The sequence below is a fragment of the Diaporthe amygdali genome (genome assembly GCF_026229845.1).
Source record: "Diaporthe amygdali strain CAA958 chromosome Unknown NODE_2_length_3802984_cov_64_841326, whole genome shotgun sequence".
NCBI lineage: Eukaryota > Fungi > Ascomycota > Sordariomycetes > Diaporthales > Diaporthaceae > Diaporthe > Diaporthe amygdali.
The window spans coordinates 100,111-122,076 of NW_026517022.1; the positions used below are offsets into that span (position 1 = coordinate 100,111).

At 54.4% G+C, this 21,966-nt stretch overlaps 8 protein-coding genes across 8 annotated transcripts; 5 read left to right on the forward strand and 3 right to left on the reverse strand.

Moving 5' to 3' along the window:
* Positions 1-99: 99 nt before the first annotated feature.
* Positions 100-1,902, reverse strand: J7T55_011383 (woronin body major protein; the record flags this gene model as incomplete). The annotated part of the gene is made up of 3 exons (XM_053133877.1): positions 100-752; positions 818-1,224; positions 1,574-1,902. The coding sequence occupies 3 exons, from the start codon at positions 1,900-1,902 to the stop codon at positions 100-102; spliced, it is 1,389 nt and encodes a 462-aa protein (XP_052999192.1).
* Positions 1,903-4,534: 2,632 nt separating this feature from the next.
* Positions 4,535-7,927, forward strand: J7T55_011384 (uncharacterized protein; the record flags this gene model as incomplete). Its single annotated transcript, XM_053133888.1, has 2 exons — positions 4,535-4,567; positions 4,649-7,927. The coding sequence occupies 2 exons, from the start codon at positions 4,535-4,537 to the stop codon at positions 7,925-7,927; spliced, it is 3,312 nt and encodes a 1,103-aa protein (XP_052999193.1).
* Positions 7,928-8,651: 724 nt separating this feature from the next.
* On the forward strand, positions 8,652-9,451 carry J7T55_011385 (uncharacterized protein; the record flags this gene model as incomplete). Its single annotated transcript, XM_053133899.1, has 4 exons — positions 8,652-8,790; positions 8,861-8,976; positions 9,060-9,120; positions 9,237-9,451. 4 exons carry the CDS (start codon positions 8,652-8,654, stop codon positions 9,449-9,451), a joined length of 531 nt encoding a protein of 176 aa, XP_052999194.1.
* Positions 9,452-10,094: 643 nt separating this feature from the next.
* J7T55_011386 (uncharacterized protein) lies at positions 10,095-11,936 on the forward strand (the record flags this gene model as incomplete). Its single annotated transcript, XM_053133910.1, has 1 exon — positions 10,095-11,936. One exon carries the CDS (start codon positions 10,095-10,097, stop codon positions 11,934-11,936), a length of 1,842 nt encoding a protein of 613 aa, XP_052999195.1.
* A 551-nt stretch (positions 11,937-12,487) lies between these two features.
* On the forward strand, positions 12,488-13,652 carry J7T55_011387 (deltasterol reductase; the record flags this gene model as incomplete). The annotated part of the gene is made up of 2 exons (XM_053133921.1): positions 12,488-12,621; positions 12,686-13,652. The coding sequence occupies 2 exons, from the start codon at positions 12,488-12,490 to the stop codon at positions 13,650-13,652; spliced, it is 1,101 nt and encodes a 366-aa protein (XP_052999196.1).
* Positions 13,653-14,523: 871 nt separating this feature from the next.
* J7T55_011388 (geranylgeranyl-diphosphate geranylgeranyltransferase) lies at positions 14,524-16,484 on the reverse strand (the record flags this gene model as incomplete). The annotated part of the gene is made up of 4 exons (XM_053133932.1): positions 14,524-15,284; positions 15,354-15,427; positions 15,486-16,403; positions 16,462-16,484. 4 exons carry the CDS (start codon positions 16,482-16,484, stop codon positions 14,524-14,526), a joined length of 1,776 nt encoding a protein of 591 aa, XP_052999197.1.
* Positions 16,485-17,739: 1,255 nt separating this feature from the next.
* J7T55_011389 (phytoene dehydrogenase) lies at positions 17,740-19,569 on the forward strand (the record flags this gene model as incomplete). The annotated part of the gene is made up of 1 exon (XM_053133943.1): positions 17,740-19,569. One exon carries the CDS (start codon positions 17,740-17,742, stop codon positions 19,567-19,569), a length of 1,830 nt encoding a protein of 609 aa, XP_052999198.1.
* A 200-nt stretch (positions 19,570-19,769) lies between these two features.
* Positions 19,770-21,065, reverse strand: J7T55_011390 (cylthioesterase ii; the record flags this gene model as incomplete). The annotated part of the gene is made up of 3 exons (XM_053133954.1): positions 19,770-19,838; positions 19,904-20,881; positions 20,946-21,065. 3 exons carry the CDS (start codon positions 21,063-21,065, stop codon positions 19,770-19,772), a joined length of 1,167 nt encoding a protein of 388 aa, XP_052999199.1.
* Positions 21,066-21,966: the final 901 nt, after the last annotated feature.

Consider the following 21,966-nt stretch of genomic DNA (forward strand, 5'->3'; position numbering starts at 1 on the left):
GACCAGGACACCAATGCTCAAGAATCATCATGAGAAGATGAAGCGAGCTCTGATGGATCACCAGGCCTATCGGCCACAGCGTCTTGGCTTGTTATGCCCTTACAGAGAGGAGCCGTGCAGCGTCTTGGTGTCGACGACCATCTCGCGGCCGTTGTCGCTGACAACCAGCACACGGACGGATCCTCGGCCGGAATCGAAGGCCTGCTGGAGGCGCTCCCAGAGGTTGGACTGGTCAATGACTGGCAGGGACTGCTTCACATCTCCGGTCTCGGTCATGGCAACAACTTCAGGCAGGCCGTCAGCACGTGATCTGTCGAATACCAACGGGAACGTGGAGTACTTACCGCTGCCGTCCTGGAGGTCGAGGACGCGGTACTGCTTCATGACGGGTCCGCGCATGGTCTGGACAACGACGCTGGGGGCGGGGTTGGAGATGGACGAGGACTCCTCATGCAGCTGCTTTGTGAAGAGGTCGACTCCGAGGTAGCGGTGTTGGCCGGTGGCGGAGGAGGTCGAGATCCGGATAACCTGGGAAATACGGCCCTGGAGAATCAAGATATCGCCGATCCGGATGTGGTGGCAGGGAATGGTAACTGAGTTCGGGACTTCATCTCCGTAAGCGGTCACGTTTCCACGTCGAGAAGGACGGCTTTCCCGGACTTCAGTCACCTCAATGGTCTCACGACCTTGGTGAGGGTGAATGATACGATCAGCCACCTTGTGGAGGCCGTGCCGGAAGGAGTGGTAGTGGCCTACACGGGAGGCATTAAGATTGAGACAAAGGGAAACGTGTTGAAAACAAAACCAGGCAACTTACCATCTTCATCGAAGTAACCCATCTTGGCTTTGTGGTGGTGGTGATGCTTGTGACGCGGGGAGCGATCGATCTCAACTGTCTCGTCTACACGTACAGTCTCGTGGACAGCGGGGCGGACCTTTGGCGCTTCGATAATGTGCTCGTCGTGGTGAACAGTCTCCTTGGTGACGGGACGGCGCAGGGGGGTGTCCACAGTTGTCTTGGTCACACGGACGTCCTCACGGTAACCAGGCTGGGATCGAGCACGGTATCCACGCTCGATGTTGTCAATTGGGGTGACAGGGATCGACAGGTGGGATTCCGGCCGGTGGTGGTGATGGTGGTGGTGTCCGTGAGTGTCGATCTCAATGCGAGTATCAGAGTATGAGGACCGGGGGGGTCTCTCAGAGTAGGAAGAACGAGGAGGTCTATACATGCACAAACGGTCAAGGTCAGCGGTCAAGCTCAAGTCCTGGTTGGTAGTATCGTTGTTTCGAAGTCAACACATGCGAAGAAGCTCCACACCGGGTCAAGAAGCTCGAGGCAATTGGTGCCCAAGCCCCCTGGCCGTGTGGGTCCAGATCTCAGCTCCATGCTGCCGAGGATCCACGCAGCCTGAACAGGACTGGGCCGAGTTCATGTGCAGTGACGACAGCGCGCTCAGGTGAGTGGATTGGCCATTGGGACGATTGTGTGGGGCGTTGGGAACGGCGGAAAAAGAGGCAGGGCAAGGCAGGACAGGACAAGGCAGAGTAAACAGATGGGTATTGGGAATACCTGGGCTGTTGCTCCTTGAGCTCTTCGCGGTAGTACTCTTCACGGTGGACACCTGGACGGCGGTAATGGTCCTCTTCACGGGTGACGAAGACCTCTTCCTCGCTGTAGCGGTGCTGCTCCCTGCGGGGAGGAAGGTCGGCCGCGGTGGCGGAGTAAGATGAAGAGACCTGACTACCTTCCCGCCCGGGCTTGTGGTGGGGGAGGTGGAGGTTGAGCTCCTCGTGGGTAGTGGTGCTGGTGCTGGTCTTGCCCGACTCCTTCTTGTCGTCGTTGCGATACGACGAGGGGAAGATGCTGAAGGGGACGGGGACTCTCGCTTCAAAATCCAGGTTGACTGCCTTGTATGGGCGCACAGAGTCGTCCTCCTCTCAACCTCTTGACAAGGAAGAAAAGAAGAGTCCTCTGGCTTCTTCCTGGGGAAAGAAGTCGAAAGAAAGGAGAATAGGAGAAGGACCCTACCAATTGATACGGACTCCTTCTGTGTACTCTGGGATTTCGATCGAGCTCTTTGGCTGAGGAAGAGAGAGAGATGGTGGATGGGGAGGGAGAAAGGCCGAGCACAACACAACACAACAGGTCAAGTGGGTGACTGACTCTATGTATGGAGATGGAGATGGAGATGTTGTGTTCTCTGGATGTGTGAGTGGAGGACAGGAGTAAGAAAAAGAGGAGGAGGGGAGACGTGGACAGCAAGTAGAGGAGGAAGAGACGGCGGGCATTGAAATAGTCTAGGTAGTGCTGGAGGGGGGGGGGTGGAAGGCGGAAGGGGAGATGGTCCGTCTCCTGGCCCATCAACGGTTGCTACTGGCTGCGAGAGAGCATCAAGGGTGTGTGAATGGTTCAAGCGACAGGGACGGAGAGCAAGAGATGATTGATCTCTTTCCCCTCTGCCCTCCCTGGTGCTCGTTGCTGAGCCTCTGTTTACTCGCGGTGGAGCCAGCTGCAGCTCTTGTTTACCCCCCGTCCCCTTCTCCTCCGATCTTTTCCTCACAGCTGCTGAAGGTCGAGCTTAGCCAGCAGGGATCATAGCTCCGGATAACCTTTTCATCCCTGTCCATTGGGGCCAGACCCAGTTTTCTCCCAGCCCGGCTCGGCGCGTGTCTCTGAGTGCCCATCCCATCCCATCACGTCCAGCGCAGCGCAGCGCAGCAAGTGAAATCACACCCACGCGAGATGAGCTGCCATCGTCTCCCGTCTCCCGCATCATACCACCACCTAGGCCAGGTTGCACGTCGGCACAGGAAACCCGTCATTAAGGCAGGGGCAAGCGGAAAAGGACCCCTAGAAGCTGTCAGGCACCACAGAAAGGACCGGTCCTGACGCCGTCCGAGGGCCATGACATGGCAGACTAGGCCTCGTGTCAGGTCGAGCAAGCCCAACCACCACTTTTCTTAACCTTCGGTCCAATGCCTGGGCTCCCTGGGTCATACTGCACTAAGCCGGACTGAAGCCTCGATCTGTGTGTGATCTCTGGACCGGCCTGTGGGACGCTGCAACCTGCTGCTGCACTGCAAAGCACATCAGTGTGGTGCAAATGCTGATGGCTGGGGAAGTGGACCGCCCCTGGCCTGTTCTGCCTGTGTCCCACGCATGTGGGCGTCCGCGCCCGGGAATACGATGCGCCACGCAGTTAATTCAGCAGGCTGGGATTGGGAAGAAAAGGGCTGTGGCCAAGGCGATCGCTTCGTCCACGGCGTCCAGTTTGGGTCTCCAACGGCTGTTCCCAGCCGGTCCTTTGCCTTCTGCATGCATGTTTGAGAGATCAGGGCAAGCGTGGACCGAACCCATTGGGCCTCCACAAGCTGACCATCCACGACTTATGCATGTCCTCGCGCCCAATTCGCCGGAGCATGGGCAGAGAATGGAGCAACGCGTCACAGATCCTGGATTGCATGTGACTGCTTCCTTTACTGCCTCCATTGACTGCTGGAGTCGCAAACAGCTTGCAATTACCATCATCGCGAGCTCTCAAGCTTCAACTTTTCCCATCCAGACGCTCTCCACAGCTGGAGATCTGCGGCCGGCAACGAAGACCGTGACAGCTCCGATCATGCAGGGAGTAGAGCGTTGCTATAGAAACGCGCAGCGCTAAAAGGAGCTCAATGTAACCCCACGATCCAAGACGGCAGGATGGTACCTAGCCTTCAGCGGTTGGCAAATTCCAGGGGTTCTTTCTTCACGTGCCGGGATCTGGAACCTCTACGGTGGTACAAGAACAAAGACCACGCGGATGAATGTAAAGCGTTAACAGCAAGAAGCCTGTTCTGTCGATTGTAATTAGAATGGGAGGGGTAGCACAACTCTATCTGTTCACCTCGGTCCTGAATTCCAAGAGGAGAGAAGCTTCAGATGCTACTAGCCACAGACACCAGTAATTGCCGCCAAGGTTTGCAGAAGAGGCTTGAAAACCAAATTCGATCAGTTGAATTGGATGGAATGAGTCTCACGACAATGGCAATGACAGCATACAGATTAGAGAACCCATCATTTTAAACCATCACACTGCAACTGGACTGCGCAGGTCATAGAACCATTCTCCTGTGGCAATGCAATTGCCAACTCATGGACGAATTCAATGGTGCTTCTTGGCGTGACATGCCAGAGCACGCTTGATCCTCTTCTATCCAAGCAAGGAGCCAACGATTAGAATACATAAACAAAACAGAAGTTCCTGCTAACAGTGCTTAAGCCCCTCGAGCTTTCGAGTACTGCAGTAGGCAGTCGCTCAAACCAATACAGCGGAAATGGGGGGAGGGTGGTTTTTTTGGAATCAGGGTCCGGGTATCATGACGTACCGGAATATGTGATGCAAGACGTCAACCAGTCGCCCCACCATTCCGTCCTACACTGCCGCATCCAGCTCGCCGACCGCAAATTTCGAGCGCTGTAATTGCGCCCAACGCCCTTCTTCGCAGTCGCCAATCACTTCATTCTTAGAGGCATCGCAATAAATCGGCCAAAATGAAGCAGCGCTTCTCTTCCTTGGACGTCAAGGTATGTTCCAGTCCTGTCGCGCGGAACCCATGCGAAGGTGAGCGAAGGTAAGATCGCTGACACATATCTGGCTGTTCCCAGGCCATCACGAACGAGCTCTCTCAAGCCCTCGTCGGCCTTCGGCTCGCCAATATATACGATATATCCTCCAAGAAATTCCTCCTCAAGTTTGCGGTATCTGGGAAGAAGGAGCAACTCATTATCGATTCTGGGTTCCGACTTCACACCACCGACTTCACGCGCCCTACCGCCGCCGCTCCCTCGGCCTTTACCTCTCGCCTTAGGAAGTTTCTCAAGACTCGGCGATGCACTTCATTGTCGCAAATAGGCACAGACAGGATAATAGAGCTGCAATTCAGCGATGGGGGCTACCGACTGTTCCTCGAGTTCTTCGCATCTGGCAATGTCATCCTCACGGACGCTGACTTGAAGATCCTGGCACTTCTGCGGACTGTTCACGAGGGAGAGGGCCAAGAGCCGCAGAGGGTGGGCCTGACGTACAGCCTTGAGAACCGCCAAAACTACGGCGGAGTTCCGCCTCTGACTAAAGACCGAGTACGAGAGGCGCTGCAGAAATCAGTGGCGAAGTTGGAGGCCACAGACGCTTCCAAGAAGAAGCAAAAGAGAAAGGCGGGAGACGAGCTCCGGAGGGGTTTGGCAACAACTATAGAGGAACTGCCTCCTATAGTGGTCGACCACGCCTTTGAAGCCACCGGATTCGAACCTACCACCAAACCAGCTGATGTACTTGAAAACGAGACCTTATTCGACGCACTATTCAAATCGCTGGAAGAGGCCCGCAAGATCGTAGACGGCATCACAGGTTCGACGAGTTGTAAGGGATATATCATTGCGAAGAAGCGAGAACCCAAGGCAACCGAGCCGGCGCAAGCGCAAGGAGACAAGTTGCCTGGTTTGCTCTACGAGGATTTCCAACCATTCGTACCCCATAAGTTCGAAAAGGATGATGCATACACTATTCTGACATTCGACAACTACAATAAGACAGTAGACGAATTCTTTTCTTCTATTGAGGGACAGAAGCTTGAGTCAAGACTGAACGACAAAGAAGCCGCTGCCAAACGCAAACTGGAAGCCGTCCGAGAGATACAAGAGCAAAAGGTCGAAAGCCTCAAGCAAGTACAGATTTTGAACATGCGCAAGGCCGGCGCTCTAGAGGCCAACGTCGACCGCGTGCAAGAGGCCATGGACGCTGTCAATGGTCTCATAGCGCAGGGCATGGACTGGGTTACAGTTGGCAAGTTGATCGAGAGAGAGCAGAAGCGACGAAATCCTGTGGCACAGATTATCAAACTACCCCTGAATCTGGAACAGAACTTGATGACACTGCTTCTCGCCGAGGAGGACGAAGAAGAAGACCTAGACGAAGACTCTGAACATACCTCTGAAGATGAGAGCGATGATGAGGGAGACAGGCGCAAGAAAGTTGACACCAGGCTTTCCATCGAGATCAATCTCGCACTCTCCCCCTATGCTAATGCCCGCGAATATTACGACCAGAGGAAGACGGCTGCAGAAAAGGAACAGAAAACGGTTGGTCATTCGGTGATGGCTTTGAAGAGTGCTGAGAAGAAGATCGCCGAAGATCTCAAGAAGGGACTCAAACAAGAGAAGCCAATCCTGCACCAACTGCGCCGCCAGAGCTGGTTCGAAAAGTTCATTTGGTTTATTTCCTCGGATGGGTACCTTGTTCTGGGTGGTAGAGATGCCATGCAGAACGAGATGCTGTACAAGAAGTACCTTCGCAAGGGAGACGTCTATGTTCATGCCGACATGCACGGTGCTGCATCCGTCATCGTCAAGAATAACCCCAAAACTCCCGATGCCCCCATTCCCCCTTCAACATTGTCGCAGGCCGGCAGCCTGTCAGTCTGCTCATCAAACGCTTGGGACTCGAAGGCCGGCATGGGAGCGTGGTGGGTCAACGCGGAGCAGGTGTCCAAGTCCGCCCCTGCAGGAGAATTCCTCCCCACGGGAAGCTTCATGGTGCGAGGCACCAAGAACTTTCTGCCTCCGCAACCACTGATCTTGGGATTTGGCTTCTTGTTCAAGATCAGCGAAGAGAGCAAGGGCAATCACGTTAAGCACAGACTTCTCGACGCAGAGACCATGCCAACGAAAAACGTTCAAGAGGTTCAAAATCACGAGGCTGAGCTCGCCGAAGAGGTTGCCGAACTTGAGCGCGAAGCAGAACAGCATGATCAAGATGTCAAGGACGACTCGGACAGCGGACTTGACGACGAAGGGTCTCATCGACAGAATCCGTTGCAAGTGGATGGTGACGATGGGTCGAACAGTGGTGACGATCTTGAGGATCGAACAGACGATGACGATCACATTGACCATGATGTAGACCATGTGAAAGACCACGTGGACAAGATCAGCCTCGAAGAGCCTGCTGAGTTGATGATGTCGGGAGCTTTGGCTGCTGATGGAGGCGAGCACGAAGATCCATTCGCGAATGGTGTGAACGGAGACGAAACGGCTGAGGCAGAAGATGGCCCCGAAGATGAAGATACCGGATCAGAGACGGCAACCAAAGCCCCCACAGAGGCATCGAGAGTTTCCACCGCCACTACTTCGAAACAGACGAACGACCCGAAGCAGAGGAATGCTCCAGCGAAACGGGGTAAAAAGAACAAGCAGAAGAAAATCGCTGCCAAATACAAGGACCAAGACGAGGAAGACCGTGCTATGCATGAGGAGCTCATCGGCGCCACCAAGGGTCGTGAAAAGGCCGAAGCCGAGGCCAAGGCCAAGGCGGAGCGCCTGGCAGAGGAGGAAGCCCGACGCGAGCGCCGCAAGCAAGCCCAGCTAAAACAGCAGAAGAAGGTCGCCGAGCACGAGGAGGTCCGCAAGCTTATGCTCGAAGAAGGTATCGAGGTGCTGGATGATGCCGAGGAGCAAGCGTCCACACCTCTCGACTCCCTGGTTGGTACAGCACTTCCCGGCGACGAGATCGTCGAGGTGGTGCCCATGTGCGCCCCGTGGGCGGCGATGGCCAAGTGCAAGTACAAGGTGAAGCTCCAGCCTGGCTCGACCAAGAAGGGCAAGGCGCTGAAGGACATCCTGGAGAGGTGGAAGATTGAGTCGGGGAAGAAGGGGAATCTCGACGAGCACTCCCGAGACTCGGAGAGGATGTGGCCGCGCGAGGTGGAGCTGATTAAGACAGTCAAGCCTGAGGATGCGAACAACGTTGTGCCGGTGGGCAAGCTGACGGTGATGATGAGCGGTGGTGCGAGTGGGAAGTCTGGCGGCGGAGGAGGCGGGAAGGGGGCCAAGGGAGGTGGGAACCAGAGCAAGGGTGGTAAAGGCGGCAAGGGTGGGAAAAAGAAGTAAATAATGTATTTATCAGCATAGCACGCATATAGATGGCCTTCAAGTAGCATGGTAGACTCGCTTTTACTACTTAATACCATGTAATGAGCTGACCTGAGGTACGGCGATGCTGGATGGATGTCTCGTGTCCCATGTCCGCTACCCCCAGCCTTGGCTCTTAAGCCTTAATTTTAGCATACGTCTGCCGGAGGTCGTGAGCCCAGCAATGGAGGCTTTCTCCTTCAATGATACTTTCAAGGCGGAGTTGGTCTCATGACCATTTCAGGGAACACAGAACAAACTGTCAGCACAGTCGCCCTCTCAAGACCGCAAAGGATACACTTCCCATTGCTAAATTAGTATCAACCCGTTAGTAACCGCTATGCTTCCTGTATGTGTAACCTATGTCGATGGTGTATCATTTGACTTGCTCCAAACGGTGGCTTGTGAAGTCTTCTCTGGAAAACAGCAAGCGTGGGTGAGAAGAGCAACCGCGGAAGCACCGACAGCGCACTTAAAAAGAATCACTGCTTGCTTTAGTTCCCCTGCCCATTTATCGTTTTCTCTTGGCCAAAAAAGGGGCACTGAACGCCTGGATAGTCGAGCACCCAGACTCTTGTCTTTCATCTTTTTGTTGATTTCGCTACCCCTCGGAATTGACCCATCCAGCCTCAATTCTCCACGAATGTTTGCCACCTGCAATCTAGCGTGTCAATCCTTTTGGTTCTCAACCAGCCGAGACAAAATGCAGTCATTCAAGTTCTTGGTTCTCCTTACGTGCGCCATCTTGGCCATCACCCCCGTATCGTCCGACTTCTACATCTATAGGATGTGGCAGACTTTTGCACATCTTGAAGGGGGTACCGAGTCATATTCCGAGGAATGTACGTACCAAGCCGTTTTATGGAACCACTTATGTTATGATCAGTACGCAAATTGACCTCGCATTCCAAGATGCCTTCTTTCCCGGACCGCCAAGTTGCAACGACGTGGACGACCGATGGCACGCACAGGACGGCAAGCACGACGTCAGCGGCCACAAGCACGGCGTGCGCTGTGAAGGAGACTGTGTAAGAATAAACCATACTCTTGCTTCCTATTCAAGATGGATTTTCTCCTCTGGGCTTTGTGGTAGTTACTAACAATGTCGCAGGGCCCTTTCAAGCCTTTTGATCCCAAGATCGTCGAGTTCAACAACGGCATCGGTCACTACAGTATGTGCACTGGCCCCTACCCAAAAGTCACCGCTTGCTAGTATTCCAAGTCTGAAGACGCCTTCTAAAGTTTTGCGGCTATGAAGCACGATGCTAACACAACCTCGCACATCAAGCCTACTACAAGGATTCGAATGGCGAGTTGAGAGATACCAGAGACAAGGTCGTTGGACATTGCCATTCCGACGCTTCGGACGGTGTGAAGTGTTTTTCCTATCGCGCGGACATGAATGGGCTTGGAATGTGGTATGGGAACTCCATGGTATACTGCGAGACAAGCCTCACTGCTTGCAAGGTGTTCTACGACCCCAAGGTTGAGAAGCAGTGCTAAGGGTGAATGACAAGCAAGTTCTGATACCAGTCGATACCTGGTATTGGGAGGCAGATGCAAAGGTATCAGAGACTTTAATGATATGCAGACTTATCCATTGCCGCGGGGGCCGTGGCCGAACACATCCTGGGTCTTGTGCATGCGGTACCTTTCGTGTCGAAAGCGTGGCTAAATGGACAATGCCCGGGGACATACACTGAACTAGCCATGCCTCTTCTCAGAACAATCAAGCGGACGTGTGGCGGATAACCAACAGTCCAAGCTAACAACGTGGATATTTCAAACCTCTTGTGAGCCATGTTTTCAAAGCGATTCTAGCGAAAACGGTGACATCAATTTCGTTTTTTAGTTACCCTGTTTCTGATTTCATCTGTCAAATATCTTTTGCGTTTCAAGACTGTCATTTGTATCTAATATTTGATAAACTATGTTTGCATGAGTTCCTCGCTGAGAATGTACGGTAGCCCGCTGATCTGTTTCGCTGCTGTTGCCTAATGCGGTGCCGACGCGGCGAAAATTACCAACAAAACATTGAGCTCTCCTTCATCTCGAATTTGAGCCCAAGAAACACCGAAATCTGAACCGAGCTGAACTTTGCGAGTGCACATTACTGTGAATCCCCGCTTCGTCTGTCCCATGCAAGATGCCTCATAGCACAGATCCTGTGATTCCCAGCGTGGTCGATTCCAGAGCCACTTTCAAACGCGCATTTCTCGAATGGTCGTCTCTCGCACAAACAGCCAAAATAGATCCACAGACAGTCTGTGACCATTTAAGCCTCATTAAGACTGCATTTCCAGACCATCCTGCATTCCCAGTGGGTCTGAACATCAAGGAATCCCCCGGCTCTCTGTCGGCAACCGGCTCGTCTTCATGGGCTGCCACGGTTGCTTCAATCAGTCATAACGATCTGCCAGATTTTCGGCAATTTCATGAGATCACAGTCACCGAATCCAAGCCTACAAAATGCTCCTTCACTAGAGACCGAGAAGTTGGCTACTGTCAATGGTTTGAGGGCCAAGACAGTCACCTCACTATCTTGATCCTCGCATGGGCTTATGTGTTGGCTGCCAGATGGACAGAGATTATCCCAGGAGCCAGACCGATTCGTTACACAGAAAGTCGATTAAATTCAGTCACCAATCGTGGAAAATTCAATGTCAGTTTGGGAAGTGCCAGTGCGGATGCAGCGCGATGGTGGGAGGCTGTCTTGGCTCCAGGGCAAGGCTGGTTAGCCACTGTTGAGTCTGGGGATGACGAACTGCACTCTCCTTGGTCGGTTCTGCTGTCTTCGAGGGCCAAGTTCAGCGTGTCATATTCCGAGTCTGAATCTGCCACTGGAGCTGTGGCAACATTCACTACGGCCCTGCACTACCTTGCCGATTATTGTGCCACCCACGACCTGGCGGACCAGAGCCGGGCAGCTCTGGCGACCGTCTTGTGCCTTCCTCATGCCGCGTTCATTGGAAGGCGTGTCCATCTCCCTTCCCCACAGATAATGAGCGATACGAAGAGACTCCCTATAGAGCCGCTGAGACGAGAGCAAAGTCGTTATGAGTGCTCTACGTCCCAACTGGACAAGCTCCTCACCTTGAGTTGTAACACAAAAGGTCTCACAGCCATACTTCTGAGCCTCTTTTTCGATCACGAAGTCCCTTGCAATCTTGCCAGTCCTTGGTTACAGGGCATATTCTCTGCTTTGGACAGAGTATCTGATGAGACCTGCCTGCTACTGCAGACCTTGATGAATAAACAGCCAAAAATTGGGTTCCTTTGGCTCGGAGCCACAATCCTTGGAACTCATTCTCATCTTTTAGAACTGGCTCGCCGTGGAAGCATGGAGGTGGAAATACTTTCCGCAGTATGGACAAACACTTCACAGACCTTTATGCAGTTTCCATTGACCGGCGTGGCCCGGTCTGGGCGGATTAAGCGTGAGGACGAGTGCCGACTTGCCTATCTAGCAATGGAAAGCTATCAATATTATCTTCCCATGTGCCCATGGAAGCCCTTTGGAAGCACGGCTTTGGAAGACACAGATCTGGACGTCAGAATTCACGCCAATTGCCAAGGGCATGGGCTTAGGTATGTTGGCTGGGCTTGGGACTACTTGGACGACGACCTTGCAGTGGAACGGAAGTTCCATGAAAATGGAGGCGCTCTAGATGTGGATATCAAGTCTCAGCAGAATCTTGTTACGAATCAGCCCAGTCACTCGATACCCTACGAGAAATTGGATCTGCATGATGATGGACCTTCGTGGAAGGCGACCCTCAATATCTTCATGTGGCTCCGTCGAGACGGCTTCCCGTCATCTGAGCAGTACATCCGAAGGCACGAATGGTTATGTGATGTTCTCGATGACGAAGAAGAGGCCGCGTACGAATCCTGGACTGATGAAGAGGATGTCGTTGCTTCGGGGAGACGGAGAGCCAAATCGAGTGCCCCGAAGCCCAAATTGGGTCAGTGGCTTGCTTCGACATAGGGCGAAAAGGAACCTTTGACCTGAACTGTGGGCTAGAATTTTCTGTCAAGCATATGCATGAGAGACATTTCGCAAGGGGCATTTAGGTACTTTAATTCAATTACGTTTTGAAACCCCGAGGTGAGCGCTGTCCACTTCATGTATAAGAAGGAAAGTGACGTTGTTCTGAGATTGGAAACACTTGATTGAAAGCTGAGGGATACTTGAGTAGAAATACGAAATTGACTGGTGGGACTATACTGACACCTCACACAGTACCGTCGAGTTGAGCCTGTATTCATCACTTATAATGATAAATCAACCAGATTCATCACTTTGCTCATTGAATACTGCTACTTGGGTAATCTGAGATGAGGTAGGGCAATAGACGTCTGAACGGTTCGGATGTAGTTGCAGTGGCTGTCACGTGCACAAGCCCAAGACGACGAGGGTCATTATGGTTTCCGACACATTTCGCTTAGCATCTTCCCCTCAACCAAGTCGCCGTGCACATCCGAAAGCAAGGTGCATCGTAGAGGATCGAAGAGAATTGGACCTGAGCGTGAGACAAGATGGTTGGAACCGGACCTTTGTTGGTCTCACCGCTCATTGAGCTAGGCGTGCTCGCACTCCATCTCCTTCTGCCCGCCCAGGAGATCGACGGATATGTCCGCGATGACAAGGGGAAGCCTCTCCGCTACCGACTGTGAGTGAGCGTTACCGATCATATTAATAGCTAGTGATAGGAATACTGACTCTTCCGCCTCAAGAAATGGGATACCGGCCATGGCAACTGCTGTCCTAGCCTGGTCCGGTCTCTGCTGGACCGGCCTGCTGCCCTGGGGGTACCTGTACGAGCACAGCGGTACCACATGCGCATGTGCCTTGATAATCGGCCTAGCCTTCAGTGCCTGGATCGTCGCCCAGGGCCCAAGACGGTCTCCCAGCATCATGAGCGACTTCTTTCTTGGCACAATCGACAACCCGCGCACCATCGTCGCAGGGCGCATCCTCGACGCCAAGATGTACCTCTACCTTGTCGGCGCAGTACACCTGGAGCTGAACCTGCTCAGCTATGCAGCCGCGCACTACGCATCACCGGACCCGAACCCGGGCGTCATCCTGGCGGCGGCGCTGCTCACCTGGTTCGTCGCCGAGTACCTGTGGTGGGAGAACGTGCACCTCTACACGTACGACTTCTTCGCCGAGCGCGTAGGCGTCAAGCTCGGCTTCGGGTGCCTCTGCTTCTACCCTTTCTTCTATCCCATAGGGCTTCTGGCCGCAGCGAACCTGCCAAACCCGCATCGGGGACCTGCCTACTACCTCTTTTCTGCGGCCGTCTACTTCACCGGCTGGGGCCTCAGCCGTGGGCCCAATCTGCAGAAATTCTGGTTCAAGCGCCGCATTGCACCGCCCGCGGCTCTGGCACCGCTTGGGCTGTCACCGGTGAAGACGGTGCGGTCTGCCGACGGGAAGCACGAGCTGCTCTGCGGCGGGTTCTGGGGCGTGTCGCGCCACATCAACTACCTGGGCGAGACGCTTGAGGCAGTCGGCATTGTGCTGGCCATCGGCCACCCTGGTGATGCTATGCTTCCATGGCTTTACCCGCTGTACTATGTACTTTTGTTTATCACTCGCGAGAGGGACGACGATAAGCGATGTCGAGAGAAGTATGGTGCCCTGTGGGATGAGTACTGCCGACAGGTACCCTACAGAATCATTCCCTACGTCTACTGAGGCATCGAATTGTGGTGAATTGTTGTGTGGGACTAATCAGTCATGGGCTTGTCTTTAATGCACTTGCTGGTTGACATTAGCACCGATGACTGCTCAGGACCTAGAGTATGGGCTCCCAAATAGGGCTCGGCTAGACAACACAATTAATTTGGCAAGTTCAAAATAAGCAAAGTAACATGATTGAGAAGGGAAAGGAACAAATGAAAATATAGGCCTGTGAAAGTAAATGTGCAGCCACCCCAGCGATATTTACCTATATCTACGAGGCATAGGGCACAGGGCAGCAGTTAACTTGATAATAAAATATACGATCATCTAGTAAAACGAACTCTATTTTCATTTGACTACAAGGCGTGCGAAAGCTCCTATCCACCGAAGAAGACGACGAGCAGGGAACGAAACAGTTGGCTAGAAGCAGGAAAACTCGCGAGCGAGTGGACAACGGATGTCCGACGTATTTTAAATCGTGCGCAAGAAACTTTGGAATTCACCTTTACGGCACTCAAGCCATCGGAAAATCTCATGCGATGCTCACAATGGCGAGTTTCTGGACTGACGTACGGGATCGGCAGATTTTGCATCAACAGTCAAGGCAGTCTGATGTATTGTACGAAGCACTGGTCCCTATGAGATGCGTCAAACACTAAAGTATAAGAAGCCCTTTTCAGCTAGGCACCAGGGACCGGGCCCGACTTCTGGGACCGATTTGGCTTGAATACACATTTTCTCGACTCACGGCTGGTTGAACGATCGATGTATCAGCAACATATTGAGTGCATCCATTAAACGCTGCCTTAATGAGGTAAAAGCATGCCACTCCAGGGTATCAACAACACGCGTCCAATGCAAAAAATGACGGAGTGTCCCACAATTATGCATTCAGCAGCGCTCTCAATGCCACCCTTATCCTCCTCAGCTTCGGCACAGTCGCACGAGTGGGCCGGCCTCTGACGACCCCGAACGATCCGGGCCCGGCCTCCTTCTCCAGCAGTACCCGCCCGATCTCCATGTAACTCTCGACTGCGACCATCATTGGCCGTCTCGACTCGCCAGGTAGCCAGTCCATGGCCGGCTTTGACTCGGCATATATCTCGAAAGCCCTCCCAAGTAGTCTGCCCCGTAACTTTCCCAGACTTTGCAGTCTACCACCGGATTTACCTGTCGGGTTACCCTTTGATATTGGTGCCTTCGTGATGGTCTCTATGACCATCCCCGGCGTCAAGCCTTCTTCCGTCAGCCAGTCCGTCGGTAAGTAGACCCTCCCGAGTGCGGCATCGACCGCGATGTCCCTAGCGATGTTGACGAACTGGAGAGCGATGCCCATCCGCCGGGCTGCGGTGGCTACCGCCTCACGGTGGGCTGGGTCAATGGGTTCTCGGCTGTGGTGTGATATGAGGGCAAGGCAGAGCTCTCCTACTGTCCCGGCTACATGGCGCCCGTATTCGCGGAGGTCGTGCTCGGTCGCGATCGGAAAACTTCCTGCCTTTTCGGTAAATTGGAAGTCCGAATCGGTTCTGAAGCCCTCGAGTAGAAGATACAGGGGCTCAGAAGGCATAAGCGAAGCCGGGAGTAGCGTGAGAGCAGATCTGGCTGAGGGAGGAAACTCATTGGCGATATATGCCCTGACAATTTCTGCCTGTCTTGATGAAGTACTGTCCTTTGTGGGTTTATATACCAGGTCCAAGTGCTCACTGAGCTTACTGATCCAAGTCGAAGTTTCCAAACCCTCAGGAGGTTCATCGACCAGATCGTCTGCCATGCGGCAGTATGAATATCTATCATAGGAAATTAGGCGCTGATGTGCTCTCTCATGACACTTCATGGATCACTCACAGTAAGACCAAATCGATCCTCAAGCGGCCAGCAAAGGTCGAGCTCGCCAGGTAAAAGCTCCTACTCTTCCGGCAAAGCCTCTCCACGGCCTCTTGGATCCCACGTATGCGCTCCTTACGCTCAGCAGACCAGGAAATGAACAACGCCTTAATTAACATGGTAGGTTTTGGACACTCGGGTGCCGATTCGAAGACATCCGGAAACGCATCGATGATTGCCAGAGCGTTGTCAAAAGCACCTAGGCCGAAGACGATGAGGACGTTGGTAGCAGCGAAGAATATTGCCTCCTCGACTTCCAGGCTGCCCCAAACAGTCACTCCAAGCTTGGTACCAGACTCAATGGCCCATGTTCCTCGGCGGAGCGCGAGCTCATCCACAATCCATAGGTACAAGGTCGGTAACGCGATGGGTAGGGCAACGCTTGTCCAGGGAAGGGTGACCATGAAGAGTCCGCCCAGGCTCCATGTCAGAAGGGCGAATGGACAAGCCCAGATTAGGATGAGGCCAAGGTACGTGCCGGGGCCGCCGTCTGAGGTCAGCCAGAAGCCAAGCAAAGAAAGGCTGAAGATCACAGCCTGAACCGTCCTGTGCAGCCCCCTCGCGATCCACGAATCGGAGCCGAGATACTCGGCGTGAAGCAATGGCTTGTTGAGCACATGGTACAGTAAAGACGTGACATACGTCTGGACGACGAAAAAGAAGAGCTCTTCGGCTGGGATGGACAGCAATGTCGGTCCTATGACAACATCTGGCGGGTAGGTCCAGACACTGTGCCGTATAAGATAGCTATCCCAGGGGATGGTGGCTACGACGGCGATGAGGACGAGGATGGATGTCTGGTACCAGTGCCGCCGAGTGAGAATTGGATAGGATATGATGGTGAGCACCGTGGCCAGGGGGATGGTGAACTTGAGATGGCTGCTCATAGTTAGTAAAAAGGGCCCTAGTTGGTAGGTGGGCAAGTATCGAGACGTACACCAGTGCATAGTCGTAGGCCATCGTGGATGGTGATGTATGCTGGAGTGGTCAAGGGCGCATGATTGTTCCGTGCTGTCGGGTATAAGACACAGCGGTTCGGAGTCCGGCCAAATGTTTGCCTCGGCGGAGCAGACAGTCCTTGGGCAGCTCGGGGCTCGCTCTGCAAGCTTGGGTTGCTACTTTGTTCACCGGCCGACACTGAGCAAGCGCACAGAGGCAAGCTCACACAAGCCTGGGGAATTCCGGACAGAGAAATGACAGGCCCCTGGTAATTCAGAGGCAGGGCGTCTTCCTCTTGGAAATGAGCGGCTGCTAAGTCCCGAAGTAAAGCGAGGACTAAGCACAGAACACACCAGAGAACTGGCAACAGAGTTGAAACAAGCAAATAGAGGAGGGCCCAGAGGAGGTTGGGTAGGGTCGGGTGGTATCGTGCTGGACTTCTCTAGTCTGGATCAACGCGCGTTTGGAGGAGCGGGTTGGGGGAGCTTCTCACGTTTCCTCTTTCGGACAGCTCCTGAGCTTCAACGTTTCAATGGGTGGTCAATGGGTGGTCAACGTCCCAACCTCTCTCTAACTGAAGCTCGATCCCAGCCAAGAGCAGAGAACTTGCGACGTAGAAGCACTGCTAGTGATCTGGGAATTGGACCGGATCTACTGTGAGCAATTTGTCCACGATACCTGGATAAACTTCCGGCTGACGGAGTGGATTCCGCCTCTCGCGCATGTTTTCGCGTCCTCGTAGTGGTGATGTCATGACTGTAGGAGGAATCGAGGTGTTGTTGCATTCCGGTGCCGAGGCGCGACGCATCACACCACGCCTCCATATTCCTGCGCACGCTGCGCTCTCTCAACGCATCCTGGACGGCGAACACCGTATGCGAGGCAGCTGAAGTGGCCCTTGCTAGCTGGATTGAGCCCAAAAGCCACCAAGCTATCAAGTCTTGGTATCCCCAAGCGGACGTCGAGGACAACCCGGGGACCCACGCTATACAGAATAGATGTGCATGTCATTGCAATAGTGCAGTACGCTTGTCTCCATGCAAAGAAGTCGGCTGGCATTATACCATTACCATCACATCCAGAAACTTCGGGAGGCTCGGATCTCATCTGCCAAAGCTGAAGTGAGGCTGTTGGGCAGATCTACTACAAGGCTGCCTTCACGGTGACTACTGAAGGATACTATTATTTTCTACATACTGGAGAGTCTGTCTGAAGCCATTGGAAATTCCGGTGGTAGTCCTACAGGCCTCGTCAGGCCCAGTCTCACCATTCCGCTATGTCCACCAAGCAAAGGGCTCCTAGGACCGCCATCGTCATTGGAGCTGGTGCAGGAGGCATTGCGACTGCTGCCCGCCTTGCCAAAGCCGGCTACCATGTGACGGTCGTGGAGAAGAATGACTTCACCGGCGGCCGGTGCAGCTTCCTCTACTCTTCTCCCTCGCAAGGGGCCGGCAAAGGGGAGAAGTCAGGTCAATATCGCTTCGACCAGGGGCCCTCGCTGCTTCTTCTCCCAAATCTCTTCCGTGAGACCTTCCACGACCTGGACACCAGTCTAGAGGATGAAGGCGTGGATCTCCTGCGCTGTCCAGTGAACTACCAGATATTCTTCCACGATGGACACATCTTCCGGCCCACAACAGACCTGGCCCAGATGAAGCGCCAGATCGAGCACTATGAGGGAAAGGACGGGTTCGAGCGGTATCTGGGGTGGATGGCCGAATCACACCAGCACTACGAGCTGAGCGTCGAGCATGTGCTGCACAAGAACTACGACAGCATCGTGACTGTCCTGACGCCCTTTTTTGCCAGGATGGCGCTCAAGTTGCACCCGTTTGAGAGCATCTACAGCAGGGCAAGCAGGTATTTCCGGACCGACAGGCTCAGGCGCGTCTTCACCTTCGCGACCATGTATATGGGGATGAGCCCGTACGACGCACCGAGCACATACTCCCTGCTGCAGTACACCGAGGCCGCCGAAGGGATCTGGTATCCCCGTGGTGGGTTCCAGACTGTGCTAGCCAGGCTGGTCGATGTCGGTGTGCGGTTGGGCGTGACGTATCGGCTGTCTACGCCGGTGAAACAGATATTAACGACGCACGACGGCAGTGCGGCGGCAGGCGTGGTGCTCGAGAACGGCGAGACGTTGCAGGCAGACACGGTGGTCATCAATGCAGATCTGGTCTATGCTTACAGTAACTTGTTCCCCGCCCCTAGCAACAAGGAGGATGGTCTCGTCAAATCTGCCACCAACAAGATCATCGAAAACTACGCCAGGTCCCTCAGGAAGCGAGACGCCTCCTGCTCCTCCATCTCCTTCTACTGGAGCCTGTCCCGCAAGGTACCCGAGCTAGGCGTTCACAACATCTTCCTCGCGGACGAGTACAAGGACTCATTCGACGCCATCTTCAAGCGGCAGACCCTGCCAGACGACCCGAGCTTCTACGTCAACGTGCCCAGCCGCATCGACCCGAGCGCGGCGCCGGAGGGCTGCGACGCGGTGATCGTGCTGGTGCCGGTGGGCCACCTGCTCCGCTCCCGGGGCAACGAAGGCGAGACCACCGCCACGGAGCACGACTGGCCCGCGGTGGTGGCGCGCGCGCGCGAGGCCGTGCTGCGCACCATCTCGGCGCGGGCCGGGTGCGAGCTGGGAAGGTACATCGTCGACGAGATGTGCAACACGCCGTACACGTGGGAGGACAAGTTCAATCTCGACAAGGGCGCCATCCTCGGCCTCAGCCACAACTTCTTCAACGTCCTGTGCTTCCGGCCCACGATCAGGGCCAAGGGGCTGAGGAACACTTACTTTGTCGGTGCGAGCACGTACCCCGGCACGGGCGTGCCTATTGTGCTGGCCGGCGCCAAGATCACGACGGAGGAGATATTAAAGGATGCTGGGATAACACCTCCCTGGGCGCAGAAGGCGCCCGTGGTGCAGGATCACGGCGTGCCGCAGAATGGGCGAACCACGGTGTTGGATCAGGTGAGGTGGAGGGGACTCATTGAGGAGAAGTTCTGGGAGGTGATCCTTTCCGTGGGATTGGTTATATTCAGCCTGCTGGTCTGGTTGTCTAGGAACCAGCAGAGTGAGCGGTATAAGATTTTGTAATTCGCATTCTAGCTGTCAGATATGTCCAATCGAATCGAGTTTATACTGTACAAATCCCACGGCTATCTTGCCCAAACCTGTTACAAACTATCAATTGGACAAAACACCAGCCCGCTCTATATCTAACCGAACCATATTGACCACTGTGACATGGCCGTGGTATCATCGCCTCTACCTTTCCCAATAACGCCCACATCAATTTATAACTTTGGCTTTGCGACCACTTTGGGCCCGGTCGAGTCCTCTGGCTCCTTGAGCCTGACCACGCCCTATGAGAAAGCGTTAGCATCAGTGACAAGTGTTGAGTGCGAACCACGGATGAAAAGGGACTCACCTCCTGGAAACAAGTCGCCAGAAGCGTGCCATCAGCAGCGAAGATGCGCTGCGTGACCACGCCCCTCCCGTCGCCGGCCCACGGGCTCTCCATCTCGCTCATCATCCACTCGTCCGCCTTGACCTTCCTCGGCTCGTGGAAGTAGATGGAGTGGTCCAGGCTGACCATCATGCCGATCTCGGGCCTGTCCTTCCAGTACTCCGCAAACTCCTCGAAGCTCTTCTGCTGGCCGTCCTGGCTGCTGCTGTACCCCTCGAAGTCGTTGAGGCGGCGGATGTGCCCCTTCAGGTCGTCCGGCAGGTCCTTGAAGTCCTTGGCCGCGAAGGGGAACCGCCACAGCTTGTGGATGCGCGACACGGTGCCGATGAAGTACGAGTCCGACACGTACGCGAGCGCGTTGATGTGTGCCTGGTGGCCGCCCGCCTCCGAGATCTTGCCCCGCGCGCGGTACCACTGCCGCAGCTTCTTGGTGTGCGGGGGCGGCGGGTCCTCGCCGCTCGAGTTGACGACCTCGGCGCGGTAGCTCTGGAAGGGCCCGCCGCCGGACCTCGTCAGCTCGGGCTCGTCGTCGAAGTCCTGCGGGGGCGCCTGGACGGGCTTGCCGGTCGCGGGGTCTGTGGGCATGGGGACCGCATGGCGCACGACGTTGTCCTTGAACTCGTGGTTCGGCGCTGATGTGGTTCTCGGCGGGGTCTCCTTGGTGAAGGACATTGTCGTTGTGAAGATGCACTTGCCCTTCTGCCTGGCCTGAACTGTCCTAGTGGCGAAGCTTCGACCGTCACGGACCCTCTCGACGTGGAAGAGAACGGGGATCTCTGATGAGCCGGCGAGGATGAAGTAGCAGTGACATGAGTGGACGGTGAAGTCATCTGGGACTGTCTTCTGGCCTGCGGCTAGACACATGGCGATCATAGCTCCTCCGAAGACACCCCTGGCTCCAGGTGGATGCCATAGTGGCCGCTTGTTGGTGAATATGTCCTGATGACGGACGTCAGTGTCGATGTAGCTGTAGGCGAGGAGACAAGTAGCTGCCAGGACTCACTGGACCAAAAACCCCAAGCTCTAATACGTCAAGGACATTCTCGATGGGCGCCTTGTCCGGATCCTCAGGTGCCGGTCGGACGAGGGTAGGACGGTTTGTGCCGCCTTCTTGCTGTGACATGTTGAGAAGCCCTTAGCAAACAGAATTACTGGTGCCGTGTACGGATAGACTCCAAGCTTGAAGATGGAGCCCCTGGTTGTGCAGCAGAGCCGTGTAACCGTGTCACGACCCAGCGACAGCGAACCGAGTAGACCTTTTGTGTTGGCTGTCGGAACACGATATCACCAGCGTCGAGCAGAGGTGCGTATTCAAGGACGAAGAATCAAGATCAACATTTGGGCTGGCATGATAGATGCAGCCAAGCCAATCGAGAGTGTCTCGAATTACATGTAGATTGTGATATGGCCGTGGCTGCGACGGACCGAGCCTTTTAGTGACGATTTGCCGAGGTTCGGCTGCCAGGGGTGGGTTTTGGCACTTGAGAGTGGCCCATGGCGGCTTCTGAATCAGATGTTGAGCCTCCGTCGGCACGACCGATCTCCGATCAGGGGTTGATTGCGGTCATTGTGCTCAGAATGAGGAGCTGTGAAGGTTGCTCTTGTTGTAAAGGACTATAGATTCTCTTCAGCGACTCAAGCATAATTGAATCACACGTGAGAAAGCCAAATGTGAGCCCAGCAACGTTTACCTCTCGTCAAGACGGTGCATGGTGCGAGTGGCATTGTGTCAGGGTTTAACCCTCACTTCTTTTGGTGGGGAATATTACTTAATGATCTTTTAGGCCAGCTCATGCTCACCACGAAAGCAAGTCACACATTACATGTCAACAATCTCATCTTGGTTGTGACTCAATTGCTCCCATGGCATTCAACGGCCAGAAAAGCGACGGAGGATTAGGAACACCGCCGTTGTGATTGGTACCGCTCACTCGGGGCGCCCCGGCTCAAAAGCGGGTACCGTCGGAGCTGACGTGACGTGCTGCCGGCCGGCTCTCTCAGATTTCCATTTCCAATTTCGCTGG